We start from the raw sequence: 27,634 nt of genomic DNA on the forward strand, positions 1-27,634 counted from the left end.
CAAGGAAAACATATTAAAAAGACATTTGCTTGTTTTCAACTAAAAAGTGCAGTATACTGTGCATCAAGAATGGTGAGGAGTGAACTGGTGTCCTTCCAGCTTAGGGAAGGCCTTTGAACCCACATGAGTTATTTATAGAGCCTTTTGGAAAACAGCTCTTTCCAATTTCTGCAATTTTGATCACAGAAACAGCTCAGGTTTTGTCAAAAAGAAAGCAATCTCTTACATGGTTCACTGGGGTTCACCCCTGTAAAGTAAAGAAGCAGAAATTAGCATTAGGGAAAGGTGGGGCAAAGCAGAGTCATAATTTTAATATTCATCGTGTAAGAGGTTTTCAAAATGTTTTTTGGATGAACTGTACTTTTTTTATTAGGCTCTAAGACAGACAGTGAGGGCATTCCAAGGAAGTGCACAGGGTGACTTGTTACCATTGGTCAAGGCAGACTCTTATCCATGTTTCAGGATGCCTCTCCCTCTATCCCTGCCTGCACTTAAAAGGGTGGAGGTGGTAGCAGCAATAACATGAAAATGTGTAGCCAACTTGCCTTCAAAAATGGGGCCCAACATACTCCTAAAAAGGACCAGTATTCCCTTTAAAGGATTTAGTCTTTGCACATTTAGTCTATTAAAATAAGTAGAGCTTGCTATTGAAAAAATTTTTGAATAAGAAATATGTCTTAACAACAGCTTTCTCTTGTTTAAAAGGCTTTGTGATCTTGTCCCATAGTGCGTTTCCAGAGACCTGTGTCTGGGGTGTGCAAACCTCTAACTGCAGATGCGAGTCACAGCATAACTACAGAGACTTGGGAAACCACTCAAACATACCTTATATGACAGTGCAAATGAGACTGAAAAAACATCTGCATTTTGTGCTTATTTCCATAGCTGGCATAGCTTTCATGAGGCAAGTAATCCTGTTTTATCATGATAACTTCTGTTCCAACCAGAGGCACATTTCATTTGCCTTCTCAACTGCTTTTCCCCAATTTATTAGGGTGAATGTGAGCGGGCTCCTGCTCACATTCCCTCTGAGCAAGAGCCTGGGTCAGACTGTTTGCAGTCCTAACACTAACAAGCTGCAATTTTTCCCCACCCCCAAGAAATATTAAAAATAATCCCTCAGGCAATATGACTAGAAAAAAACCCCAGTATTTTCTAAGCCGTAAGTTGGAGCTGAAGGTCTCAGATCAGTGTGAGTGTTGGTGATCTCTTTTGGGGCAGCAATCACTCCTGTGCTGTGGGCAAGTACAGATTCATGAGCACAAGGCTCCCTGTGAGCACGGGTTCTGTTGGAAGCCAGGGCTCATTTCCCTTGGAGCTATGATGAAGCAATAGCTCTATCTGGGATGTTCTACTGTGACAACGAGCCAAGTTCTGGATGTTCCTGCAGAACAGTCTTTGCTTACAGTCATCAGGAGCTCAAGGCTGATAAGGTCACCACCTTGGAAACAACAAGACAACCAGCTCTGTGGTTCACATTGTTTGAACATTTATTGCAATTCAGTGTCAAAAATGTTTTACAAAAATACTGTCTGCACAGAACAGCTATAAAAATCAGTTGAACATGCAAGGAAAGAGGAAAAAAGTGTGCAAATTTATAATGGAAGGATTTTAACCACACAATAATATTAAACAGAAATCTTATGTAAGGGACGCCTTTCACTTCATATCATCTCTAGTTAAAACTTCAAGGAAAAATAAAACAGAACACACACTCTCCTCCATATATAAGTATTTATAATAACTGTAGATTAGTTCCTAAAGATGAGCACATTTTCTATTTCAAATTAAAACGTTCTCTTGGTAGCTGACATGTTAGCATTCTGTGCAGCACAGGATGGCTAAAGAAAGGCAAATTCCACCCTCAGGTGCCCTCCCAGGAGGAGAAGCAGCAACACTTGGTCAATAGAGAGGGAATTTCTCTGGTGTCAAGAGAATCTGTATACTTGAGACAGCACGTGTCAAGAACAAGATGGATTTGTTCTCCTAGGGCCAGATCCTGCAAAGCTGATTTGCTACCAACAAAATCACTGGAGGAAGACACTGGGTAGAAGTTAGGTGCTGGTACAGACTCAGAGCCCAGCAGCCACAGACTGACAGCTGTGTGGAATGGCTGACCACAGCTTCGGAGCCTGGAACCAGCATCACTGCAAGCAAAGAGCTGAGAAAGCAGCACAAGCAGAACAGAGTCCCAAACCTTGAAGAAGGGAGTGACTCTATACCAGCCTGATCAGCCATCAGCTCCACAGGGCCTGTGCTTGTGCAAACAGGCCAGCTACAAAGAGGGGCATCTTAACTTAAAGCTATGTCTTTTTGGCAAGGTGCTGATCTACACAGAAGATGTGCAACACGTTTGTAAGGACAACCGCAGAGGACAACGCTGGTTTGCTGTACCAAGCAGGAAATCAGTGTAAAAGCACATCTGATTTGTTTGCCACACAATAGGATTTGAAATGTTCCTGCTCTAAATGAAATTCTAGCAACTAAGAGCCAAGGAATTTTCTGGGCAAGAAAAGCTGGTTTAGTACCTGTGTACATTCTAGAAGGTGACAGCTTCCCAAAAGTAACTGAAGTCAAACAGAAATGGGAATACAAACAGTTTAAAACCTGGGGCAAAGAAAAACAATATAAAATATATTCCCATATACAGAAAGTGGCAGGGTGCAATTAAATGTTTACATACAAAGCAATGTCTTCAGAGCAATACACATTTTCCTAATCACTTTACATAATTAAGGATCTAGCAACTCCCACAGTTAAAAAAAAGAAACCCAAATAACGTAAGAGGAGGTACACACGCTTTATGATCAAACTTCAGCATTCCATAGTTAGTATAAATGGCTTAAGGTATGTACAGCTGAAATTGTGCCTCTTGAAATGGCCACCACATCAAAAACTGGCTTCTTCTAGAAAGCTGAAACAGATCTCCAGGATCTCTCCCTTCCTAAGCCTCCTCGCCTGCATGGATCTATTTTTCCTCTTCACAGTACCATGTTCTGTGCTGTTGCACTAGTTAAATACATCCTCTAACGACAAGGAGATTTCCCTGGATATGTTGGCAAGAGAAAACCCCAAAGAGAGGAGAAACTCTCCTAGTATAATAATTGATGCACATCTAATGGAAATGCATCAACTAACTGGAAAGTGAAATGTCATTTGAAACAAACACTCCATTTACAAAATACAAGCAGAAGTCTGTTTTTCCCTTCACAACAGCTTTGCCACAATTGTCTTAAAATAAAGAAGTCCTTTTTGCCTGAGAACAGCCTTAAAGCATCCCACCTGGAAGCTCCTGGTATCACTGTCAGTTTTGTTACTCTGCCACCCTCAGCCAAGCAGATGCCTTTGCACCCCTGAAATACCGATTGCTTTGTTTGTAAATGAGTAAGGTATTCAGATGCAACAGCATTTTGTTTTAAATACAAACCAAGAGTATTGAATTCACTGCAACATCTCCTTGTACCAGCCACTCAAGAAACAATAGGTCCCCAAAGAGACCAAGGCCATCTTTGACAATTGCTTCAGCAGTTGTCTGAGGCAGTAACTGAATAAGGCTTATTCTGTTCCTTTTTGTTTAGTCTGTTTTGTTCTGTACAGTAGTTGCTTGGTTTGCTGCTAGTTTGAACACTGACAGCAATTTCCCAAGACCTCACAGAAGCAACAGACAAGTGTCTACATATAACAAGTAATCTTCAGCACTTTGACCCTTGCAGTGCTAAGAAATAAAATACACAGTAATTGAAGTATATTTTATAAATAGAAGCCTCAGTTGCACATTAAATCTGTTGCCAGTATGATCCATGGTCTCTGGGTAGAGGAGGCCAGTGGGTTGATAGAGGCAATGGCTGGAGCCAAGACATTCTCAAATCAGAGCTCAGTGTTGAGAATTTCCATCTTCTTACACAGGGAATGCAGCAGGCCAGATTCAAATCTGAGCTTAAAATTCACTCAGTGTCACAATCTCACAGAGAGTAAGTGCTAAGTACAGATGCAGAGCAGGCAGAATGCTGCAGCATTTCATACCAGAACACTGTTGCCTCCCCATCACAACAGGTTGGCTCATCATGGGTGGCAGAGGCAAAACTACAAAACAAAGCAACCCCAGGTCAGAGCCAGGAACAAAAGATGCCAAGGGGATAGGTCTTCTCACTGCTGGAAAAAGGAGCTATAGGACTTTCCAAATTCAGAGGCAATGCTTCATTCACTTCACTTGCAAGTTTCACTCTTTAATGTCCTCACTCATGAAGCCAGATTTCAGCCTTGTCTACCTGCTGCCATCAACGCAGGAAGGAAAACAGAAACTGGCCTCCTTTACTCACAAACATCCCCCAAACAAGCACAAGAAGTGTGTTTTTCCAAGGTAGCAGTTTTTAAATCACTTTCAGGTGACATGAGTATGATCAGGAGGCTTATGCTTTCCACCAGCAGTCAAACTGATGAATGGGGCATCAACACCAAGATAAAGCTTGTTATCCTGCATGTGATTTCCCCTCATCTCTGGAGAGTGACAAGCTCTAGGCCATGGCTAAGGGTGGTGCAGGCTCACAGAACTCTCTGGAAGAGCAAAAACTCAGGATTTGCTGTTAGGTGGCTGGAGAAGGGCAGTTCTTGACAGCATTTTCCACGTTTTCTTCCCCTCTTCCCACTGCTCCATCTAGAGGCAGCTTTTCTCCCTTTTCACATCTCTTCCAAGAATATGCAAAGTGATTTAGTTTGCAAAAATGCAAATACTGTCATTTTAAAATACAAACAGCTGCAGAAAAGTGTTTGAAGTCAGTTATAAAAATGTAAAAAAAGGAACAGCATATTTAACAATAATTAACTCAAGTAGTTCTTCCTGAATTGTCCTGAGTACTCCTTTTCCTCAAAATTTTTGTACATAGTCACACACAACCCACTAAATATTTACCCTTACGAGGTATCCTGCTTACATCATACACAGAGAAAGTGCTATACAGGAAATCTACTAGCAAACAGCAAAAACTTTCCACTGCAGGTTTTCAGACTGCTGTGTATGAGCTGGATTCTTCAAGCTCCACTGCAGAGAAAAGTGAAGCATTGCATGCAACAGAGGAGACAGTGAGCCAGATCACAGCCATGGTGAAATGGCCACTTACTCTGTAGCACTGAAAATTTAGCTCTGGGTTAGGGTCAGAAGATCCCATAAAGCAGCTCAGCACTGGAAGCAGAAGGAACTAGGGTCTTTGGGTCTTTGCCCCTGGCATGGAGAAAGAACCAAAGATATCAGTATGTTGGAAATCCCTTGCTTACCCAAGCCCTGACTGCTAAATACTGATCATTCCCTAAGCTCCAGGGCTCTGAAACAAAACATTTGCTGCCAGTCTTCCAGTGAATAAAAACCGCATCATTTAATGAGATTCAGTGGCCCAGTTCCCCATATATTTTACCAGCTCCAAGATGACTGAACTCACTTGACAGCAGTGGGAATACAGAGCAGTGTATATGTTGGAAAACATGGGCTTGAAAAAACAGATTCTAACCTCACTTAGGATTTCAGCTAGTGCAATTAACCTAATGAAGCAGATAAGAATTTACCTTGTGAGATTAAATCCAGTCCTTTGTTTCCCTATCATAGAACTTCCTCCCTTATAGATAATGCTCATGCTTTTGTCTTCTCTTTTCACATTTACATGATCTTCCATAAAACCAACAAATTAAAAGAGGATGGAGTAAATTCTTAGGTATTCATATAGTGCCTATCATCTAGGCATTCAAGCACTGAGTAGAGCAAGAAAACTAATGTAAAGAGGTAAGCATTAATACAAGAAAAGATGCTGACTATCACAAACATTTCCCTTTAAATCATTGTACAAAATACAAAAGTTCACATTGTACACTGGATTTTTGTTTGAAAGGTACTCAATCTATTGGAGGTAGAAAGTGGTATGCTGCGATTCTGTCTCGCAAGTAGGCTAGATTTCTATCCTAAGTACTTCAGAATGTGTCCTTTTAAAAACACGAAAGTATTATTAAACTTGTCACAGGGATATTTTTCATAAATATTTCTGAAATGTCATACTTATAAATATGTATGCTAAATAAAACCAGATGGAGGAACAGTTCAACAGTCCTAGCCTCATATTGCTTTCTCTCTATTAGAAACAAACCAAGAGTTCTCAAATGGATGCGGGGCAAATTCATTTTTAACTTCTAAAAACAAAAAATGAAGGTCTTTTTGCCCTGTATCTTGTACTCTGATGATAAAAAAGGGACTCTGTACAACATGCTGTATTTATACACCATTCTTATGGAAGTCTGTATTCCTTAAGTGCTGCTTGTCAGTGAGCAACTTCACCTTTCTTCTCCGAGATCCTCTTGTTCCTTGACTCAGGAGCTTCAAGCAAACATGAATATTTACACTATTTACAAATGGAGTGTCCAAGCTCTGTGACAGTGTCCTGTAGGAATTGCATAAGCTGCGCTGACCCAAGTTCAGAACCTGAACAAGTTGATAAACTCTTGTGGTGAAAGAGAGGTGGAGCAAGTCTCTGGGTTGTTGGCTGTGCAGGGGTGATCAGTACCCTGGGAAAGGAGAAAACAATTCTATTTAGAGAGGCTGCAGAAAGGCTGCCAAAGCAATCAGCCAGTTTAGCACTGCCCCTCTGCCAGACATCCCACGGGCAAGTAGGTAGAGCAGAGCCCAGAATAATAGACAGTTCAGAACTAGGCTTAATATCTTAGAGGCAAGTCATTGAAAAAAAGCAGCAAGGATCCAATTAATTCTGTTCCCCTCTTCTGAGGGAAGAGAGGCTAGAGCCTACCATCAGCTACTGGAGTTTAACTCCAGGGCCATGTCTTGCATATCACCGCAGTGGTCAGCAGATTTTTGTCCTGCTTTGTCCTGCAGCCATCAGCTTTCATTCCAGCTGATCCTGTTGCCAAGACCTCTACTTGCATATAATGGGTTGAGGAAGCTGCTGGCAGTGCTAAAATGATTTCTTGCAGGTAGCCCTAAAACATGCCCATTTTCCAACCCTCTGGCCCCAATGGACACTACTCATGTTCAAAATGAAGCTGGGATCTCTGAAGCACAGAGAAGAAAGGGTCTTAATAGCTGAGGGAGAATTAAGATGTAGGAATTCACTAGGCTGTGCACGCAAATGAACTGCAACACCCTAAGCCAGCTGCAATCAGAGGAAGCACTAGATGCCCCATGGCTCCTGCCCCCATCAAGTCTGTCCCACCAGCACCTCATACCTTCCAGGAAAGGATGTGGCAGTGCCTGCACAGTTGCAGTGTGTCACCATACTGCTCCTTCCGTGGGTAACACCTTATGAGCTTGAAGTACATTTTTTTCCAATCCAGCTGTCCTTTGTCAGATAAGATCAGACGTTTGCGAATCTTAAAGAAAAGATACACACAATTATAGCAGGTCAAAAAACTGGTTTGTTCTGTTCAGCTCATGTTGTTCTCTCCCTCACACATCAACCTTGCCAGTACCATAACAGCTCCCTTGCAACACTGAGAAAGCTCTTACTTGGAAGACTTCTCAGCTTCTTTGAGCTAAGAAGCTCTTATTTTCTACTTATAGCTGAAAAAGCTATAAGCATTTTCCTGATGGGAACAGCCTCACTCAATACCATTATGAGGGTCTGTTCTGCCTTCATCAACCTCACTGTAGGAAGCCTATCTCATACTACTTTGACCACTGTTTCTGGTGGGCAGCACAGCAAGTAGAGTTGCATTTAACAGCTGTAAAAGTTGAGGTATTTTTCTCTGGAGACAGTGATTTATTGTACAGGAATCACCCATTTCTCTTTTTGGGTTCATTAGTTGCAGAGACTGGATTTGAATTTACTTAATAAAAGAAATAACTCCTCCAGAGTCACTTCCAAAGTCAGATTCAGAGTGAGTAAATAAAGCCAGGTCAGCACAGAAATCTGGCACAGGGTTCCTGAAGTGCAGAGGTCTAGTATAAACACCCCAGACATTCACCCATAAACAGAGAGTGATTTTTGTTTGTTTGCTTTTAAGTTTAGATGATCCCAGATGATTCCCAGCCTGCCAGAAATGTTTACACAGGTACGAAGTGGGCAGCAGCAGGGCTGTTTTCCGCATATCATCCCATCACTCACAGAACAGCTCAGAGGGGATTTCTTGCTCTAAAGGGCAAGGGAGTACAGCTCATGGACCATACCCACAAAGATTCTGGGCAAGGGTGTCAGTCCCTGGGACATCAGGGTGATTGCAGGAGCTTGCCTGCACGTTTTCCCTACACACGTGGGGCAAGGAGCAACTGCAAGTCATGCAGTTGTTCCCACCTGGATTAGGATTGAAATTCAGTGTATGATTAATTCTTCAAGCTCCTATTTCAGGAATCATTGCTGTGGCATGTAAAACCCTCTATATAAATCATCTTCACAGCCATTCTCATGCCAGCTTATATTATCAACTTGCTGCACAGTCCTCATATCCATGAGGCAGCCAAGTAAGAGAACATGCAGGGCAGACACTCTTTCTGGGCGGGGGTACACCAAAAACTGATGTCAGTTTGCACCTCTCCTCATACCTGTCTGTCCGTGAAGTGGTACTGACACAGTTTCTTCCACAGCAGCCTGTCTTCACTGAGCACTTGGAGGTCAGGAGCCACCTGACCCAGGCTAACCAGGTCCCTCCCATCGCTCAGTCGCTGCATGATGTTCAATTGTAAACACAACGGCAGGTCGGTCAGAGTGGTTCCTTTAAAGGCAGGCTGGAAGAGACAGACAGAACTGAGCTCCCAACGAAGCTGAAAACCAAAGAAATCCTAGCTTGCAGCTTAGCTACTGCTTTTTTAAAACCTCTTCACACAGAACAAAGCAGCAGTTCCCTCTTCCAAGTAAAGGAGACATTTTACATGGAAATGTTGAACCTTCTGCCCCATAACTATTTGAGATAACCTCAAGGGAGAGGACATGTATCTGTAGTACAATAATTAGAGTTGCAGTTCAAGCCTCCTTCTCTCCTTTTTGTCCACTCCACATCCCCACTTGTGAGGCTCTGCTCCCTGAAGTATCACCATCAGCTTTCACTACAGCAGGACATTGGCTGTATCGTGCTATCAGCTACTGTCCATCCAGGTCTCCCCAGCACAAGGCACATGGGCATTACTTCTCAAGTTCAGTTCTGGGAATCTCATGCTCTCCTGACGTGTTTTAGCTTATAGCATCACAGGATCTTGCTGCAACCACAGCAGTGGCTGGTGAGCATTCACAGCATGGGTTCCCAGGTCACTGCTGGCAGGGCTAGCTTTTCCTCTAGGAACACCTGAAGGACCTGCCCCTTTCCTACAGGCCACCGCCCTGGTTTTCCAGGTTGTTCAGCCACACAAAAGCAGATCCTAGCCACCTAAAGAGACAAAAAGCACCCCCATCCACCTTTGCTTAGTCTCCGCAGGGTCCAGGATTATTTTGCAAGTCCACCTGGGCTACAGCTCCAGGACAAATTTACCACAGGAGAGCTGCATGTCCTACACTCAGGGGAAATCCAAGCTATACACAGGAGCAAGGCATCAGCAAGGACCACAACCTGGGCACCAGCTGCAGCTTCAAAACCAGCCCCAGCCTTATTAAGGCAAACAGCAGCTTCTAGGATTGGGCTCCAACTAAGAAACAATGTTAGACAGATGTGCCAAGTTCATCCTCTACCCTGCACAGAGATGCTGCTATTTTAAGTTGCAGAGTCACAGCACCCGCCTCATCTTTGGCAGAGCTATTAACTGTTTCAAACAAGCAGCACACAGCCCACCAGCAGCAGGGAAATGCTGCATGAGGCTGCTTTTAATCATGCAGTCCCATCCCCAGCCATCCCACGGCATGGGAGACTCCAAGGAACAATAAGTACATCTGCACAGCAGCAGCTCCTGCCTTCCCTCAGCGCCGGCCTGCCCAGAGCAGCAACACTGCCCAGAACCTGCAAGGACCTGAGCTTCTCAACCAAAATATCCATTTCTGCATCACCACCTGCCAGGCAGACCTGACACAATCACTCCAGGAGGAGTGAACTGTCTTTACAGTGTCTGGAGGACATTCCTTTCCATGACAGCCTGGTGCATTTTTTGGGGGAGGATGAATGTACTGGATCCCTGGATCACCTCCCACTGCTCTTCCTTGCCAGGCTGTATTTTGCATTCTTCTGAGCTATGTCTACATATAAGCTTTGCTAGAGTAAAACAGGCAAGAGTAAGCTCAGAGACTCTTGGGTCAAAAAAAGAAAAAAATCCCAAACAAAGCTTATACTTGCATATCTTTTTCAGAAAAAAAACAAAACAAAAACCACAAACAAAAAGAAAAAACACTTGTGTAACTCAAGCAAATCCTTACAGGTTTCTGAATCAGGCCAAAAGCTTATCTGCTTCTAGCTTTCCCTCAGTACTCTTTACAAGCATTACTTTTTTGCAGAAAGAACACAGATTAGACCACAACAGATCAGTAAACTGTCGTTTTCTGGGCAGAAGTTTGTCTTTTTTATAAAGCAGCTATAGCACATACAACACTTTTCAAGGTTGGTATTCGGTTTTCTGGTTTTTCTTTTAATGATTTAGTCTTGTTGCAAGACATCTTCCCCTTTAGAAACACCACAAGTTCACTGCACCATAAGTAACTGTCTGCACAGAGCTGAGCTTCTTCCTTTCTCTGAATTCATCTGGTTTTGTTCCAGCTTGAACTGAAGTTATCTTCAGTGGTATGAATTTTTTTCGCATGCTCTACATGTATTTTATTTACTTTAGAAAAAGTCTGCAAACCTAACACAAGTATGTGTAAAAGGCAGTTCCTTTCACAAGCAGTATTTTGATGTACTTTTGTCTGAATAGACAGAGTTCTTCAAGACTACAAGGAGAACACCAACACAGATATCAGCATAGGGGGAAAGCTTTAGCATTTCAGTGGAGTAAGTATCCACTTGAGACAGAAAAAAAAAGTATATACAGTCCTGGGCAACTTATTGTTTGTATCCCTGCTTGAGCAGAGGGGTTTGACCAGATGGCTTCCTCCAGACTAGTCCAACATCAAACCTGCTGTGATTGTGTGACATGAAACAAGATCAGATTTGATTCCCATGTAAAGCCAATCTAGAAATTTATCATCTAACACATCCTTCCCATCCCCACAGATGCTGTTGAAAAAACAGATGTTGTAAAAGCAGGACTCATCCAGCTGGAACAGGTAACTCCAGACTACTGGAAGAATCATTGGTATTTTCAGCCAGGAAGCATGAAGTTATGCAGCTATTTGAAAATTTGCATTTAATTTACAGATTAAACAAATCTAAAAACCTGAGCTGTCTGACAAACAAGTTTTGAAGGCAATTGCTCAATTTGAGAAAGTCTGAGTTGACTTTTCACACTGAGGCATGGCCTCTGAGGACTGAAGAGGGGGAGATGGTTTTTTGTCCAGCTCTGTTCACACAGCACTTCACAGCCATTATGGAGTCAAGCCACAGTCTGTGACCAGTAACCTCAAGCATGATCCTGGGTTGTGTACAGTGAGTTTGAATTAAGGGAGTCAAGTGATGCTAGGAAAACATTCAGTTATTCTGGCAACTCCAGGTCCTTCCAAGTCCATGCTTGCACTGGGAGTAGAGTGGGAAGCAGTCACCCAAATGAGAGCTGTTGACAAAAAAAGGTTTCATGATGGAGACAATATTTTTAGCTTTCAGGATTTGTGCTTACCCTGGTGATCTGAATGTTGTTCAGTTGCTGCTGCCAGTGAAGAATGCTCTCCATCCTGTGCACCCACATGTTGATGTTTCCAACCAGGACAGACTTGCCGACCCGTTGAACTAATGTGCAGAGGGATGTGTAGAGGGTCTGCAGCAACTCCCTTATTAGCCTGATGTTCTGCTGATCTTCAAGGACTTTGGAAGAACAGGAAACGTTAAAAGTGGGAATCATCAAAATCCTTCTCTGAATATACATGTTTCTCAGGCAAGTCATTTGCTGTAATTTCACAGGCCAAGAGAGCCAGCCTGTGCTTTTCTTTTTAGATGAAAGCACTTAAATGTTAGCCAGTCACAGCAGGTTAGACAGCAGATGGAAAGAGCCTCCCAGGATAAGCAGATGAGATCTGCTGCACTTCCCATTTCCAGCCACTGGCAACCAGCCAGTTTTCCCCTCTGATACTGTGCAAGAAGTTATCTACGTGCACCTCTTCCCCAGCAAACACACATTTCTCATTATGTATAATAACAGGCTGCTGTCGATGCCCAGGCTTCAGGGACAGCTAAACATCCACGAGGGAAGTGCCACATCGCAACCACAATTCATTCCCCTGAACAGGTGAAGACACCCCTCCAAAGCAGTGGGAGCAGTAGGTACAGCACAATGCCAACAAGGCAGCAGCAGGGACTGCAGATATGCCTGGCCGAGGGCATGAGCAGTCAGATCTTCTGCAATCAGAAACAGCACTCAGTAGGATGCAGAAGGGGTGGTTGTGAGCAAAGCTGGGAAAGGAGGAGTCACCTCTCAGATACCTACCAGACTAGAGAAATTTCTCCCCCTCCCACCCAAGTCCTTCACTGAGGGAAAAGAAAGCAGAACTGCACTACAGAAATAAACAGCGGAGCCCCTCTTCACCCATTTTGCATTGCCCGACTATTGTTAAGGATGTGGTTCACCAAAGTACATCAGATTAAATCAGACTCGCCCTCACCATTTCCGTTTCTTACCTTTCTGAACCACTTTTTCCAAAATGTTCATGTAGTTTTTCTGGGCAATGCCACTCAGTGACGTCAGCTGAGACTTTGCTATCAGCTCCAACAGCTGTGGATAAAAATAGAAGTTGCAAGCCTTAGAGCACAGAGATACCTTTCTAATCTTGACTCCTAGTCACATGACACAGCAAAACAGTCCAGAGACTTGTTTGCTGCTTGAAAATAAAAAGGAGACAGAACAACAGAGCAAAGTAATGCAAAAGAGAAGGAGAGCATAGGCCAAATAATTAAACTCACATCAAAAGAGGCGGGGGAAAAAAGGCATTTTAATTATCTTTACTGTGGGGGGGAGAGGGAACTTGATTTCATGGTTCAGAGATGCAGAGAAACCACAGTGGTGCTTGGACTGACAGCCGCTATTCGCACCAGGGAACAGCGAACGCCCGGCGTCACCGTCCCGCACTGGGACACAAACAAGCAGTGTCATAAGGGAACACGAGCAAATGCCTGTGTGGTGGGGATATTATTGACAGACCATTAATGAGAATCAGACTCCACAATTTACGTCAACTCCTGGGTTGCATGGGTTTTGTCAGAGCGCTGTCGCCACGACAGAAAGGTTAAGTACTGGGGAAGAACAAAAATCCTCCCCACAACAAACCCCTTCCCTCCCAAAGTTTCCTTCCCTGTTTAGCTCTAACAACTACAATAACAAACCACCTTTCCCTGTCTGCCCTGTTTACTTGTTAACGTCCCCTAATGAAAATCTTGCTTTCACTTTCAATTCGAAATTACTTCCCATCATTGACCTCCTGACTCTTGAGCAAGCCGAGCAGTGAGTCTGGGCTGCAGTTGTTAATGGAAGCATTTCCCGCAGGGAAGAACGCTCTCTCTTCCTCTTCTCTGTGCCATAAGAACAGCTGGGGAAATTTCCTATGGAACATGCTCTGCAGAACATGTGGCCTGTGATCTTACCAGCCTTTCTCCCTTCCCCCAACATTATATAAATGCACAGACTGCCCACGTGTCAGTCCATTTGTTTTGGATGTACACAGACTTCTGTTTTAATTTAGAAAGGAAAGGAAAAACCTTTTATGCTACAAATCAATCAACACATTGCCACATGACCAGCTTATTAATCCTTTATCATCTGCAGCTCTGGTATCCCATTGCTGGCACCACAGAGAGACCAGAGAAGGTGCAACTACTTGTGTCAAGTAACTAAGACGGCTTTTGACTAGACTTGATAAGTAGTAGCTGAACTGTTTGCCCTGCTATAAGAATGACAGGAATGTATCCAAAAAGTCACCGGCAGCTTGCCATGAAGCGGGAGCTGAGGGAGAGGTATTACTGCAGCCTGCTCTCTCATCTGGGGCATGGCATGTGACTGCCACTTAGGAGCAGTGAAGTCGCCTCGAGTGACCAATCTCTTCTTCTGTTTAATATCCAGGCCAACACCACCATCAGATGGCTTTGAGTTTACATTCTATTAATATCTTGCACTTCACATGACCAAAAAAATCACAACAACCCAAGATGAAAAAAGACCTGCACTAACTCCTGTCAAGGGCAGGCTGCTTGTTTCCTTGGCTTGTTTGGAGGAAACGGGAGACGTGGGAGAGTTGGGTAATATTTGGTGCACAAGCATCAGTGGATTTTCTGGCTATTTCAGCTAAATGAGACCACAATAACTAAATGCAAGGTAGCTTGCAAGACATTTGAAGAGCTTATAGAAAGTCTTTATTTTTTGAAATACTGGACAAATAAGTAGGAAAAAACCCAACCAATGTCCCACAGTTGTCTGTAATACTCTGTTACCCTAAACTGTTTAGCCTTCAGACCTTTGATTATAGTGATCAATTTGCCAGACTCCATCTGTACACTGGCCACACATGCACCCAGATCAGCTTGTCTGTGCACAAACAACTGCTGTCTCCAGATTGCACTGCTCTGGAGCTGGCACAGAGACTGTTTCCTCCAGGCTGGGTGTTAGCAATATCATGCCCATTACTAAAAACACCAAAGTGCATGCAACAATAAGCATCATGTAATGTAATACCAGAGGAGTTGGACATGAGGGCCCTTCTTTTAGAAGAATGAGGATAAAAATCTCAGTTCCTTGCAGAACACTAAATTGGTACAAAATTAATTTAACCAAAGGAACAGATTCAAATTTGCCCTGTGTTTATGTTTACCAAGGTTCAATTTATGTTCAGTGAACCAGCTCCGATATCATGTGTCACCTCCCTTCTCCTACAGCAATAAACACAGGATGAAATTCCATATGAAAACTATGTTGTGAATACTTCTAGGGCTACTCCACTCCCCAGGGACCACTGAAGCAACTAGCTAGTCCTCCAATCAAAAGATATTTTATTCTTCTGTGCTCATAGAATAAAAAAAAACAAACCAGGTAAGCTGTACAGTTCATCTGTGCCCCACATGCTTCAGTGCATTGGGGGTCATTTAGTGTTTGCACTAATACACAAAAACCAGGTAAGCTGTACAGTTCATCTGTGCCCCACATGCTTCAGTGCATTGGGGGTCATTTAGTGTTTGCACAGGCCCCAAGTATGGTCACAGTTAATGGATTGACAAATTGGGGTCTACAGCAGTATTAAAAAAAAAAAAGTTGCCACTTGCATAATACAGACTAAAGCAGGAAGATGAATTCAGATTAATGCTGAGTCGGGTAAAAAGACCAGAGAGCTGCAAGCCTGTGTTATGATGTGGCTGCATTAAGTCCAGCCCACGCTCAGCTGAGAGGGACAGATGGTAGGAGAGAGTGCACAGGGAAAGGTTAAGAGCAATTTTAAAAGGTCTGCTTTTCAAATACACTAAGTAATTGCATTCCAGCCAGTTTTAACTGGAGCTGGGAAGTCTGCAACACCTCTGGAAAACAGGGTATTAAATCCAAATTCACTCTTCCAGCTCCTCAGACTTCGAGAAAGTTGACCTGGTAGGTCTACTAAAAAATCCTTCCCTGTTTTATTTGCTATCAGAGGTTTGCCAGAACTGTAGAGAAAAGGCAAGAGATGCAGTAGGCTATCCCAGAGCCTACCCAGCATAGCAGTAACCTGCTCACTTCCCCCAAGTGCAGAGGGGCTCCTGCTCAAACCCACCTGGAGCAGCAGCACAACAAAGTCTCTCAGCTTCAGCAGCAGAGCAGATCCCTCTCCTCCCATAAGCACAAGATAAAAAATAGCAAACAGAACAGTGCCATGTGGCAGGGAACTAGGGCCCCTGTTCAGGGCCAGGAAAACACTGCTGTGCACCCACGACTACTGCGTGCAGCATTGCTTAGACCTGCTCCAGCCAGATGGTACTATGGCCACAGTCTTGGTTCAGCCCAGGGGTGTGCAAGCAATCCACACCCCAAATCACCACTGCTGGGGCTTACTGCACAAAGAGCCAAAAAATCCTCAGCAGTCCTGCTGTGCTGAGCAGGAGAGTACAACCTTGACTTGAAAAGGGAAAGGCTCTGTGGTGATTAAAATCACAAGTCTCAAACTACTGAAATGTAAATTCCCCACTGAATACCTCAAGGCAGCTGTATGAAAGCTGTACTGCACTATGTGGGGATCCCCAAGTTCCTGATGGTTGGGGATGGGACTCCTCGCATCTGGACTGCTTTGAAAAAATGAAAAATTAAAAAAATCCTCCTCTAGCCCCACCTTGCTCTCACAGCCCTTCACTTTTGGTGGCTGAAATGTCACATTGGCTGTCAGCTGACAGGTGGAGCCAGGGCAAGGTGAGTTATAATGATTTACAGCACAGGTGCTGACAGATCTCCATGAGACAGCATCCAGCTGATATTCTTTCAGGACAGCATAAATCCAGGACTCCTGGAGCCAACCTCTATTAAAACTTAAGAAGCAAATTTAAGAAATTACTTTAGAAGGCTGCACACAATCTAGATCATGTTATTTTAGAAGTGTTGCTTAACATGACCTAAGCATTTATGACCAGAAACAGCACCTTCCCTTGAGACTACACAACCATTGTAGGAGAAATCCTTTGCTGAAGAAGCAGCCTGCAAAGCCTGTCATTTGAACACAGTGTTCCTGAAGGAAAACCAACTTCTGGGCTGCAGGCACCTTTATCTTTGCTCCCATTAATTATGTCTACAGAATGCTTCCAGTCTTTTCATTAAATTCTCTAAGACAAGAGAAACCAGGGCTGCTTCAGACCAACAACAGTTTGGGTCCTCTGGGTCAATCACAGACTTGCTTATTCGCCCTAAAAAGGGAACACTGACTGTTCTGTAACAGATGTAAGCAGATGCACTAATTTGAAGGATCAGAAAGGACCAAGTAATGACACCAATACCTATAACTTGGCACTTCCAGAGCTGTACCAGCAGACCATCAAGTGAAAATTTATGTTAGAGGAAAATTTCTTCTGCTTCACTTACATGGACTTACTGGCTCCAGCTGATGGTATTTGCCCATGAAAAACACCTGCCAAGCTTCCTGCAGCTCATACCTCCACCCCACTTGAAGGAGGTACCAATTTCATCTGTGCACCATTAGAAACTCCAAGAACTTAGTTTGGGTGTATCTAAAGCAGAAACTTCTGTGACAAGAAAGCAAGCACTGAAGACACTTAAGGACTGTTCACTTAAGTTCAGAGAAATTCAGAAAGGTAAGCTCATGTTAAGCCTGAGAGCCCATTTTGCTACCAGCAAGTGATGCAGCTTATGTCTCAATAGGGCAAGCTTGGGTGTAGCCAGCAGAACCTCAAACATGCAGCTTTTTCTCTCCTTTCTTCCCCTACAGACATTGTCACATTCTTTCCCAGCCTCCAATTCCAAACTCCCCTCCTTGAAAAGCATTTGCTTGATGAATTAAGTAGCATGACATTAGTATCAGGTACCCTGAGCAAGGAGTGGAACGAGAGAGAACAAGGAGAGGGAAGGAAGGGAAAAATGTTTTGCCTGCCAATGTTCAAGGCATTTTCCATGTGACAGATTGCCCATCCAATGCTTTAGGAGGCCTGTGACTTGCAAAGGACCATAAACATGATCCACATCTAGGCAGACCTTTTCATCACTACATCTGGCATATAAGGCATTTTATGAACTACTATCCACTGGAGACTTGGCTGATACAAACCTTTCATTTTAAGAAGTCAATTTTACAGTTTGATCCATGGTACCAGGTTTAATATCTTCTTTAAACTGCCAAACCACAAGTCAACCTCAATTAGAAATCTTCATACTTCTCAGTAGTACTAGATCTGTAAAACTGCTGGGGGAAAGCTACTCTTAAAAGCTCAGAAGAGAGGTAATTTGTAGAAACAAGAACACATGTCAGCTTTCACAGCTTTCAAAACTGTTGGTTTTGATAAAAGCATCCCAAATGTTCTGTGTATGATGTCCTCATGAGAAAAAGAGAGAAGGTCAGCCTGAACTCCCCCATCAGACCCCACTGACTTCACCAAAATTTAAGTTTGCTCTTCAAAAAATTTAGTGGGACTTCTGCTCAACCTTTGCAGTCCCATATGAGACATCTATCACATTGGGCCAAGCAGCAGAGGCCCATCATGTGGCACAGCATGACCTGAGGCCATGCTTAGCAGAGGTCTTTGGAGTTCTTCACTGTCATAGTCTGCCAAAGGGATATCTGCAGCACTAAACAAGTTTTATTTTACATTCCTTCTTTATATTTGACTAAAGGGTTATGGCCTTGGCATGAACTGTTCCTTCTCCAGTAATCCCCCTGAAGATGACATGGCTGAGTGTGTATATATATCTCTCCAATATCAGGAAACGCCGACTACCTCAACCCTGGTGATCGCTTCTGCACAGGCAGGAAAACAAGTTGTCCCAAGATCAGCAGAGCTAGGACAGCTGGAGTTTACACGACTTGCATCCTGCTTTGCCTCCCCCAGAGTCCCCACTCCCTGCCAACACTCCTGTTGTGGGACATCCAAGTGATTACCCTTCCTATACAGCCAGTGGATCATCACCCCCGATGCCTGTACCCTTCCCAGGGTGACAGAAGTTTCCACAGGTGACTTGTCACCTTGAAAACCTAGGTGAACAAATCAAGGTGAGCATGCCCAGATAATTTCTTCCTTAGACACTTTCCATGACACTTGACTCAAAGGGAAAGCAATACCACTGCTGCTTGCTCCAGAACCTAACACCTGAACAGCTGTTGCCTCACCAGTGATCAGCTGCTCACAAGGCATGAAAATGAGCTGTTCATAAACAGCCTCAAGTTAATAACTTTTTTTTAAACCATATTGAATTCCAAATCTTGCTAAGCATTCTGAAATCCAAGATCAATTTGCAGATCACATGCAGATAAACATACAAGTATCCACAGCTCTCAGGACAGTAGATCCCCTAACCACTACCACCTCCTTGGCCACGCCAAGCCCTGGCCTATTATACAAAGCCAGAGAATGGGAAACTTGAAGCTGATGACTCCTTTCTTAACTAATGTTGTCAGGACTAAACAGATGTTTCACCCACTGAAACCACTGCCAGTCACAAAGGACTAAGAGCAACCATGATGCTGAAGTTAAGATCAGTGCCACCAAGAGGTTCAGCCCATCTCCTCATTCCCAAAATGCTCAGCTCTCCTGAGTCTCTCCTGTATTACATCAGTGTAGACAAAGCTCCACAAACCTCAGACTGGAGTTTCTGGAGCAAAGAAGTCTCCAGTGCCCTGTGGCATCTGCAGACAGCCCATGTTCTTCAGAAGCTGAACTGAAAACTCAGGAATTAGAAGCCAAGCTTTCTGGGTTTCAAAAGTGAATGACACAATTGAAAAGTTGTAGGAATTCTAGGCTAAGGACAGCTCATCTTCCACATGATCACCACTTTGCTCTCTTTCCACTTTAGTAAACTAAAGACAAGATTTGGGCATCTATCCACACACAAAACTTCCATGAATTACTTCATGCAGAAAAGCCTAACACACCCACTTGCATGCTCAGACATCTCTTTTTTGCCAGTGCTGCCCATTACCCAACTGGTGCTCAGTTCAGAGCCTCCACCACCATCACATCAAAATAAACCTGGATTTCGACTCACCCTCACGACGTAGTTGAATCGCCTGGAATCCAGGATAGCACTGGAGAAGTCAAGCCGGTTGAAGGCTTCTCCCAAGGTGCAGTAACCATGGCGCTGAGAAGAAAAAAACACTCTGGGTCATGTTTTGGCAGACTTGAGTCCAGACAGCATCAGACAGATCTGACCCAGAGCAACTCAATTTAGCAAGCTGTCCCCACAAACCATGGGAGCAGCTCACAGCCAGAGGAGGCAGGCCTGGCTCCTGCTGAGCTGCACTTACTGACATCAAGAGTGGGCATGGCCCAATGTACATTATGGTAGTTTCCCAAGACAGACCCATGCTCTGCTCGTGACCCATGAATTTACGTGTGAGAATGAGCCACACATTCCTGGGGTTCAATATACAGTGCGAGTTCAGAGCAGTCTCCTACAGCCGCTTCTCTCCATGAGTGCAAGCGAGCCGTTGTGATAAATTCCAATGATTTTCCATGTTAGGACTCTACTGGGTGAAAGCCAAGAACAGTATTATGGCTTGGCCTGCAAATGGCTGGTTTTTTTTAAATGAGGGAAGCAAACAAGTCATATTTTAAACACACGTACAAAGCCTTGTACATCAAGCCCTGGATCTCTGATAGGGGCTTAAAATCATTACTGAAATTCCAGCCACAAGCCAGATCTTCCATTTATCTCTTAAGAGATTCTGCTGATTTATATCAGCACAGGATCTTCCACTGCTTGTAAAAATCAGTAGAAAAGAGAACAAAGAACCTGTAGAGGCACTCACCTCTTTTGTGCTTCCTTTGTGAACATAGATCCACTTTTCCTGGTGGAAGTCTGTTTGGACAAAGACATTTCACTCAGTTAATCTTCCACCTCAGAGAGCTGTATCTCTGTTCTGCTCTTAACATTCACTGCCTTTTACTATAAATTAACTTATTTTGTTTACACCACTACATTTGAAACCAAATCTATCAACTTGCAGAGCTGCTTTGTTTCTGCACAGCTTCATTTGAGACTGTAGCCCTAAGCCTCAGAAAAGGCTTCTGTTTCATTGACACAGCTCAAGACTGTAAATGTTTAATCTGCCAGCCACAGATATACCATAGCACCTCCTCTTTGGTCCCAGACAGTAAGTGTGGCTGACAGCCAGGTTTTGTTGTTATTGATTTTATTAACTATTTATTACCTTGGTTACAGGCTTGGGATTGTATGTCAAATTTGAAGTTGAGCAAAAATGTCATGAGACACCAGGCATGTAAGAGAGCTTTTAGCAGTGAGGTCAGGCTCAGAGGAGCATGCTTATGCTTGCAGCTAACTTGCTAAAAAAGAAAAAACTATGTGGGACCAAAATTTTCCTATTTCTAATTGCCCCTCCCTTCCCTCAGAATGGGAGTTGATCCATCCATTCCCCAAAATAACTTCCCAATACCCAGCACACACTGCTAACTCTGTTTGCAGAAGAGCCTGTACTATAAGCAGTTATGCTGCTCAGTCCTTCTCCCACTCCATTTTCACATGGGCTTTTGACCCTACTTTCACCACACACTGGCAATTTAACTGCTAGTATAAAAAAAAATTCTCGTCCCCACCCTGCTGGACTCCTTTCCATAAAGAAAATATTGAGCTCCTAAAGCAACCTGTAAATTAATGAACTTGAAGCTATGAAATGTACTCCTGCCTGGTACTGTAAGTCCAAGGACAGACCCAGTCTCAGTTACAGGCATGCTGACCTTGCATCAAGCCCTTTTCAGTGGTAGGTCACAGCAGAACCCAGCCAAAAACTGTCATGGTAACATTTGTTTGTTCAGAGAACTGAATACACTGAGGGGCCAACTTCTGGCAAGAGTTTCCAAAATCCTGGGGGATGCACAATTTGTTAATAGCAGTGTGGGAATTGTAACTCATTTCCTCTGGGTATGTTTACATTTGTAGCCTTCACATGTAACTCCAGTACCTATCTTGCAGTCAGCCCAACCAGGCCCTGCTGTCCCTGCAGGCTCCCCTGGGAGCTCCCCCAGGGCCCCATCTGAGACCCTGGCTGCTTGCTGTGCACACAGAAAGATTTCAAGCCTTCTATTGTTTTGAGTGAGCTGAAATCTTATTTCATTTTTCATGCACTCCGCACACAGAGATAGGATCAAAGCTTACATTCAGGCTTGTAGCCTCCAGTAATGTAGACTAGTGCTCAACATGCATATGGAAGGAAGAATAAATTTAGCCTGTTGTGCACAAGGAAGTCTATGGGGGAAAATACTGGAACTGGTTCATCTGAATGTACCATAGGAAAAAATTACCCTCCTGACAAACAAATGACAAAAAATCTGAACACAACAAGCACAACTCCTCAGAACAGGGATTACTAACGGGGCATAAATCTTCACATTAAACTATATCCAAGTTCTCTACTTCGGTCAAACATGGGCACAAAGCCCTTCAAGCCTTTAGAAGGTTCTTTATGCACTGTGCAAAAACCATAGATATGAAGCATTTTCCATTCTTCTGCAGAAACTGTTGTTTAAAAGGAAGTCCAAAAAGATGTCTTACATTGAGTCTTGGCTTTGTTATTCAGCAGATCTTTTTTTCTCTTCTTGGCAGCAACATCATAGTTTATGCTGTTGAAGAGATTCTCTTTGTTGTGATCATCTTTTTTACAAAAGCTGTGAATGAGACAAAGCAAGGATTCTGTTTATTTCTACATTCTGTTGAACACTATATTTCCTGCATGGAGAAAAAAACAGACAGGTTTTTATTGTGGCCTCCAAAGCTGCCTTCTTGTAGGCTGCCCCTGAGAAGTAGAAGTTTTAGCATCCAGTATTGGTATTTTAAAAGAAACCTCTGGTGCCTCAATTCTGGGCTAGCCAAGACACCCACGACAGGAGCAGGTAACAGATTACACAGTTCATGCTGGGACACTTCTGAGCAATGCTCTTTTCCACTCTTTAACCTATTTCTATCCTTAAGTAACACCATATCCTCCTCGTGTAGGTAGCAGATTGCTCTGAGCCAGGCTGCTACAGAAGGACATATTTAGACATCCCTGAAGACATATATAAGTACTCAAAATATTTATTAACAAAAGAGTTCCCACAAAATACTACTTCAAGCTTACAGGAAAAGCTTAGCTGAGGTTCAATTATCTGATGGTTTTCCAGACCCTGCACAGTAGTGACTACACAAGTTAACAGCTAGGATCTCTTGTCCAAGACTGCTCATTGCCTGCTTCTGCAGCAGCTCTGCTGTAACCGTATTATTAGTGAAGGGAGCTATAACCCCTTATTTCCTTCAAGGGCAATGAAAGACTAGCTATAAAGAGGCTGTGCACCAACATCCCCACACACTGCAGACCTGCAAATCAGCAGATCCAAGCCACAACTCGAAACTAAGAAGCCCCTGGGCAGCCACAGCACTGCTGCAGAGATCCCTGGGGGTGGCAGGGGAGGGCAGCACCACCAGGCGCTCTCAGCAGAGGCCCAGCACACAGCCTGCTGCCCAGAGCTGCAGAGTGCCTCACAGGAGCCAAGAAGACAGGCCATGCATCCAGGGGAACAAAACAGAGCCATCCCCATTACTCTAGCAGCTTGCAAGGGATGAAGCATGGCTGCCTGCAGGCCTAAACTCAAAGAAGGGTCCCAGACACCTCACTGCACCTCTCAGCTGCTGTGGCTCAGACAGCCCTGGAGCTCTGACAGGTGCCAAAACACGCTGCTGCTGCTTGCAGCCCTGGGCAAGCTTCCTCTGAGACAGCCAGGAGGACCCTTACACAGCCGGGAAGCTTCCTGTACAGGCCATGTGTTTACACTGCTTAGCCTCAAACAAAACCCAAACACAAGCACCATACCAAACACCTCTGACAGCTATTCAGCACAGTCTCCTGCAAAGGAGTGAAACCTGTGGCACAAGACTTCTTGTTTCCCCTGTTCACTGGCTGTCTGCAGGGCCACACCACCAGCATATGCAAAAGTCAAGTGACCAAGTCAAAGTTTCAGCACCAGGAGGGACCCAGATCCCCTATGGCATGATCCAGATGGATGTTCTGGTTTGGCACCTGCACATGGCCCCAGAGGAAGTAGAAACCTCTCTCAGTTTCAGAGCACCACAACCCTCAGCTCCCCCTTCCTACTCTGTATCCCCCTTGCAGGGCAACCAAGCTGTGGAGGAGGCACCACTGCCATGGGCTCCACCACAGCACTGCAGAAGGGGAAGAGCAGCAGCATGGAAGGTGAAAAATAGTCACAGAAACAACAGTTTGGGGAATCAGACACTTCTGCCAGCTGCAGCTTACTCAGAACCACCTAAACCTCAGAGCAGAACATCTCAGCTGCTCACGTACCCCATCCTGCTGGGGGGACCAAAACTTCAGAACAGAATATGGTAGCAAGGATGAAGCTGTTTTGGAATATCCAAGCTCATGTTTTATCATGGTTACACAAAGCCAGCAGGGGGTCAGGTTAACACGCTCCATGCAGTGGCAGAATCTGAGCCCAAGAGCACAAGATGGATCTGCTTTAAATCTCACATGTCAACAGCACACGCTTGCCTGTTGACTTCCTACTGAATGACTCTGTAATCTGAAACCACCATGACAGCAGCAGTGGACGAACTCCAGCATGGGAGGCAGATTATTACCCTGTTTATGTACTGCCAGGTTTCCACACAATCCTCCAGGGCATCCTGACAGGTTGAGCAGTTGGGCACCTGGACCTGGCACTGCAAAGACCTCAGCCTGGGGTCAATATGTCACCTCCTTGTTTTTAAATGGAAAAAGGGATGTGTAAACCCATGTTAAACTCAGTATTCCCAATATATTACCATCAGCCAGCTATTTTTCTACCTATTTACAAATTACAAACCTAAACTTGATTGTTACCTACAGCTTACATGAAAGAGAGCAGGAGATACCTGCTACATAAACCTCCTTGCACAGTAAGGTCTCAGGAGTGGCTCACAGCAAATCCCTTCTTACTTCAAGTCCCTTTGTTATGGGCATTCCTGACCCATCCCTAGGCCCGGTGGCAGCAACCCCAACTCTGGCAGCACACAGCTGAGGAGAAGATGGAGCTCTGTGAGGAAAGTTTGGTTTTGACAGGAGCGATCTTGCTGGAGCCCACGACTCCCACGCACTGCAAAGCTTCCTGCCCGCACCATCCTGGGGGTTTGTTGATGTTTTGCAGCCAGATTAGTCAAGCAGCACGTAAGGTACATTACTCATGGCCTGGGGAGGATTTATGGCCTCAGACACATCATCCTTCGGAGCCCGAGACCGGGAAGCCCCGAGCAAGGTTGTTTTTGAGGGGGGAGGGTGGGCAGCCACCTCCAGGGCGCCCAGGAGACGCCCGGCGATGCTGCCCGGGGGCACAGCCCCGGCCGCGGGGCAGGTGAATGTTTCATCTGCTCCATTTTTCGCCACACTCCACAGCCATAAGGACAGCCCGGCCGCCTGGGGAGGAACAGCCTCCATAGGGACGTGGGGACCCCATCGGGGGCGAGTGACCCCCGTTCGGAGCGCCCTCTAGGCCCGGAGGGGCCGCCGAGTCCTTCAGCCGACAGGGCCGGGGCCACCCACAAAACGACCCCGCTCCGCGACACCGGGGCGTCCCCTGGGCCGGCCCGGGGCGCGGGGCCCCGTCCGCCCCTCACGGCCCCGTCCGCCCCTCACGGCCCCGTCCGCCCCTCACGGCTCCCCCCGGCCCGGCACCGCGCCCCCTGGCGGCGCCGCCGCCGCTACCTGCTGATGTCGCCCACGAAGCCGCCGCTCTTCTCGTCCAGGAAGCGCGTCCAGCCGTCGGCCGTCTTCACCCAGCTCTGCCCGGGGGAGCGCCAGTCCTGCCCCAGGAATGGCATGGCGACGGCACGGAGCAGGACCAACACCGGGACTGGGAGCGGAGACAGCAACTGGAGCGGTGCGGGGCAGAACGCGGTGCGGGGCAGAGGAGAACAAGGCAGTACCCGGAACGCTGCGGGGCAGAGGAGAACAGGGCAGTAGGCGGAAGGGCGCGGGGCAGCGCAGGGCAGTACCCGGAGCGGCGGCTGCAGCGGTGCGGTGGCTGCGGGCGCGCTCCGCGCTATTTATGTGGCGGCGGCGGGCGCGTGTTGCCGGAAGCGCGGGCAGGCCCCGCCCCCCCGCACGTGGCCGTGTTTATCGGGCAGGCCCCGCCCGCGGGGTTGGGGGCGGGGCGGGTGGGGGCGGGGCCAGCGGCGCTGCGCGTGCCCGGCTGAGCGCGCCCCCGAGCCCCGCGCGCATGCGCGATGGCTTGGCGCTGTCTGCGCTGCGTGTGGGGAGCTCTGAGTGCGGAACACAAACAAACGTAAAAACAATGTTTTATGCGTATCCGAATGCCATACATGGCTCCCATATTCGAGTTATTTATATACAAAATATATAAATATTTATGCAGGCATGTTTTCATAGGCTTATAAATATGCTGTAGGCATTTACGTGTTTATATTGCACCGTATAATAGTATATATTAGCGCAATATGTATTGCAAAGTTATCTTTATAGAAGCACACGGAATCGAAATCCTGCGCTGCAAAGGGGGTTAAGCTGGGCAGATCCATGCCACTGAAAATACCGTCATCCTTTTAATGAGGATCACTTGGCAGCTTTGCAGCGCAGTTGGGTTCGATCTGCAGAAGCACATAAAGAGAGAAAAAAGTGCTAGGGAAGACAGACAGAATTTCTTGTCTGTTTTAAAATAAATCAATTTAAAACCTTGTGAAAACAAACAGAATAAATATAATGTTACATATTGGTCCTATATGGAGAACTCTATATAAAAATATATTAGGGAATATTTCTAAATGTATGCCTTATATGTATTTATATTATACTTGTAATGGTTCATGTATATATAACATTTTATATATCTTTTATATATTTGTGTGAGCTTATATGTACTATGGTTTTACATTCAGTGCTATTTATTTTCATATTTTAAATAGATAAATATATATGACTGAAAGCTATATAAATATATATGACACTATTATATATGAAATGTACATGCTGTTTACACATCGTTTATTTGGTGCACTTACCAGCACTTTTTAGTAAAACTGTTATTTATTGAATGTTAAAAACACAGGTTTTTTTGCATCCAAGCCCAGGCTGAGGGAATACCCTCCCAGCTAGGAATGTGCTATGGCACAGTCCGTAAATACAGGACATTTTGCATTAGGATTGTGACCTGTTTGCCCTGTGCCGTGGTACATGTATCTCAATACATACATTTGGGTTCTGCCGGCCCAGTGTCACTCGGGACACTGTGTGTGGGGTGTTCTGGGTCCGCCGGGAAGGGCTGCGTGCCTGTCCCGGGTGCCTGTCCCGGGTTTGTCCCGGTGTCTCTCCCGGTGTCTGTCCCCGGTGTCTCTCCCGGGTGGCTGTCCCGGTGTCTGTCCCGGTGTCTGTCCCATACATACATTTGGGTTCTGCCGGCCCAGTGTCACTCGGGACACTGTGTGTGGGGTGTTCTGGGTCCCCCGGGAAGGGCTGGGTGCCTGTCCCGGGTGTCTGTCCCGGTGTCTGTCCCGGGTTTGTCCCGGTGTCTCTCCCGGTGTCTGTCCCCGGTGTCTCTCCCGGGTGGCTGTCCCGGTGTCTGTCCCGGTGTCTGTCCCGGTGTCTGTCCCGGGTTTGTCCCGGTGTCTGTCCCGGTGTCTGTCCCCGGTGTCTGTCCCGGTGTCTGTCCCGGGTTTGTCCCGGGTGTCTCTCCCGGTGTCTGTCCCCAGTGTCTGTCCCCGGTGTCTGTCCCGGGTTTGTCCCGGGTGCCTGTCCCGGTGTCTGTCCCGGGTGTCTCTCCCCGGTGTCTGTCCCGGTGTCTGTCCCCGGTGTCTGTCCCCGGTGTCTGTCCCGGGTTTGTCCCGGGTGCCTGTCCCGGTGTCTGTCCCGGGTTTGTCCCGGTGTCTGTCCCGGTGTCTGTCCCGGTGTCTGTCCGGCCGGGCCGGGCCGCAGGGAGCGGGCCC

At 45.5% G+C, this 27,634-nt stretch overlaps 1 protein-coding gene across 2 annotated transcripts; it reads right to left on the reverse strand.

Annotated features, from left to right (window-relative positions):
* Nucleotides 1-1,467: 1,467 nt before the first annotated feature.
* Nucleotides 1,468-25,771, reverse strand: FBXO32 (F-box protein 32). 2 transcript variants are annotated; one of them, XM_039715483.1, is made up of 9 exons: nucleotides 25,401-25,771; nucleotides 22,220-22,332; nucleotides 20,460-20,509; nucleotides 19,697-19,789; nucleotides 12,667-12,760; nucleotides 11,672-11,856; nucleotides 8,531-8,713; nucleotides 7,219-7,362; nucleotides 1,468-6,543 (listed from the first exon to the last, which is right to left on the reverse strand). In XM_039715483.1, the coding sequence occupies exons 1-9, from the start codon at nucleotides 25,514-25,516 to the stop codon at nucleotides 6,454-6,456; spliced, it is 1,068 nt and encodes a 355-aa protein (XP_039571417.1). In that variant the 5' UTR covers nucleotides 25,517-25,771; the 3' UTR covers nucleotides 1,468-6,453. The 2 variants fall into 2 exon arrangements, with proteins under 2 accessions (XP_039571417.1, XP_039571418.1); XM_039715484.1 differs by lacking the exons at nucleotides 19,697-19,789; nucleotides 20,460-20,509; nucleotides 22,220-22,332; nucleotides 25,401-25,771 and adding an exon at nucleotides 13,461-13,482.
* Nucleotides 25,772-27,634: the final 1,863 nt, after the last annotated feature.

Source organism: Passer montanus, unplaced genomic scaffold (genome assembly GCF_014805655.1).
Source record: "Passer montanus isolate IOZ18808 unplaced genomic scaffold, ASM1480565v1 scaffold33, whole genome shotgun sequence".
In the NCBI taxonomy this organism is placed as follows: Eukaryota; Metazoa; Chordata; class Aves; order Passeriformes; family Passeridae; genus Passer; species Passer montanus.

Bases quoted from the DNA above. Each gene is read 5' to 3' on its own strand.
- FBXO32 (XM_039715483.1), bottom strand. From the start codon at position 25,516: ATGCCATTCCTGGGGCAGGACTGGCGCTCCCCCGGGCAGAGCTGGGTG. The intron at 12,761-19,696 runs GTGAGTCGAAAT...TTTTATCCACAG, and splicing joins GATTCAACTACGTCGTGAGG to CTGTTGGAGCTGATAGCAAA. The intron at 8,714-11,671 runs GTAAGCACAAAT...TGTCTCTTCCAG, and splicing joins ACAACATTCAGATCACCAGG to CCTGCCTTTAAAGGAACCAC.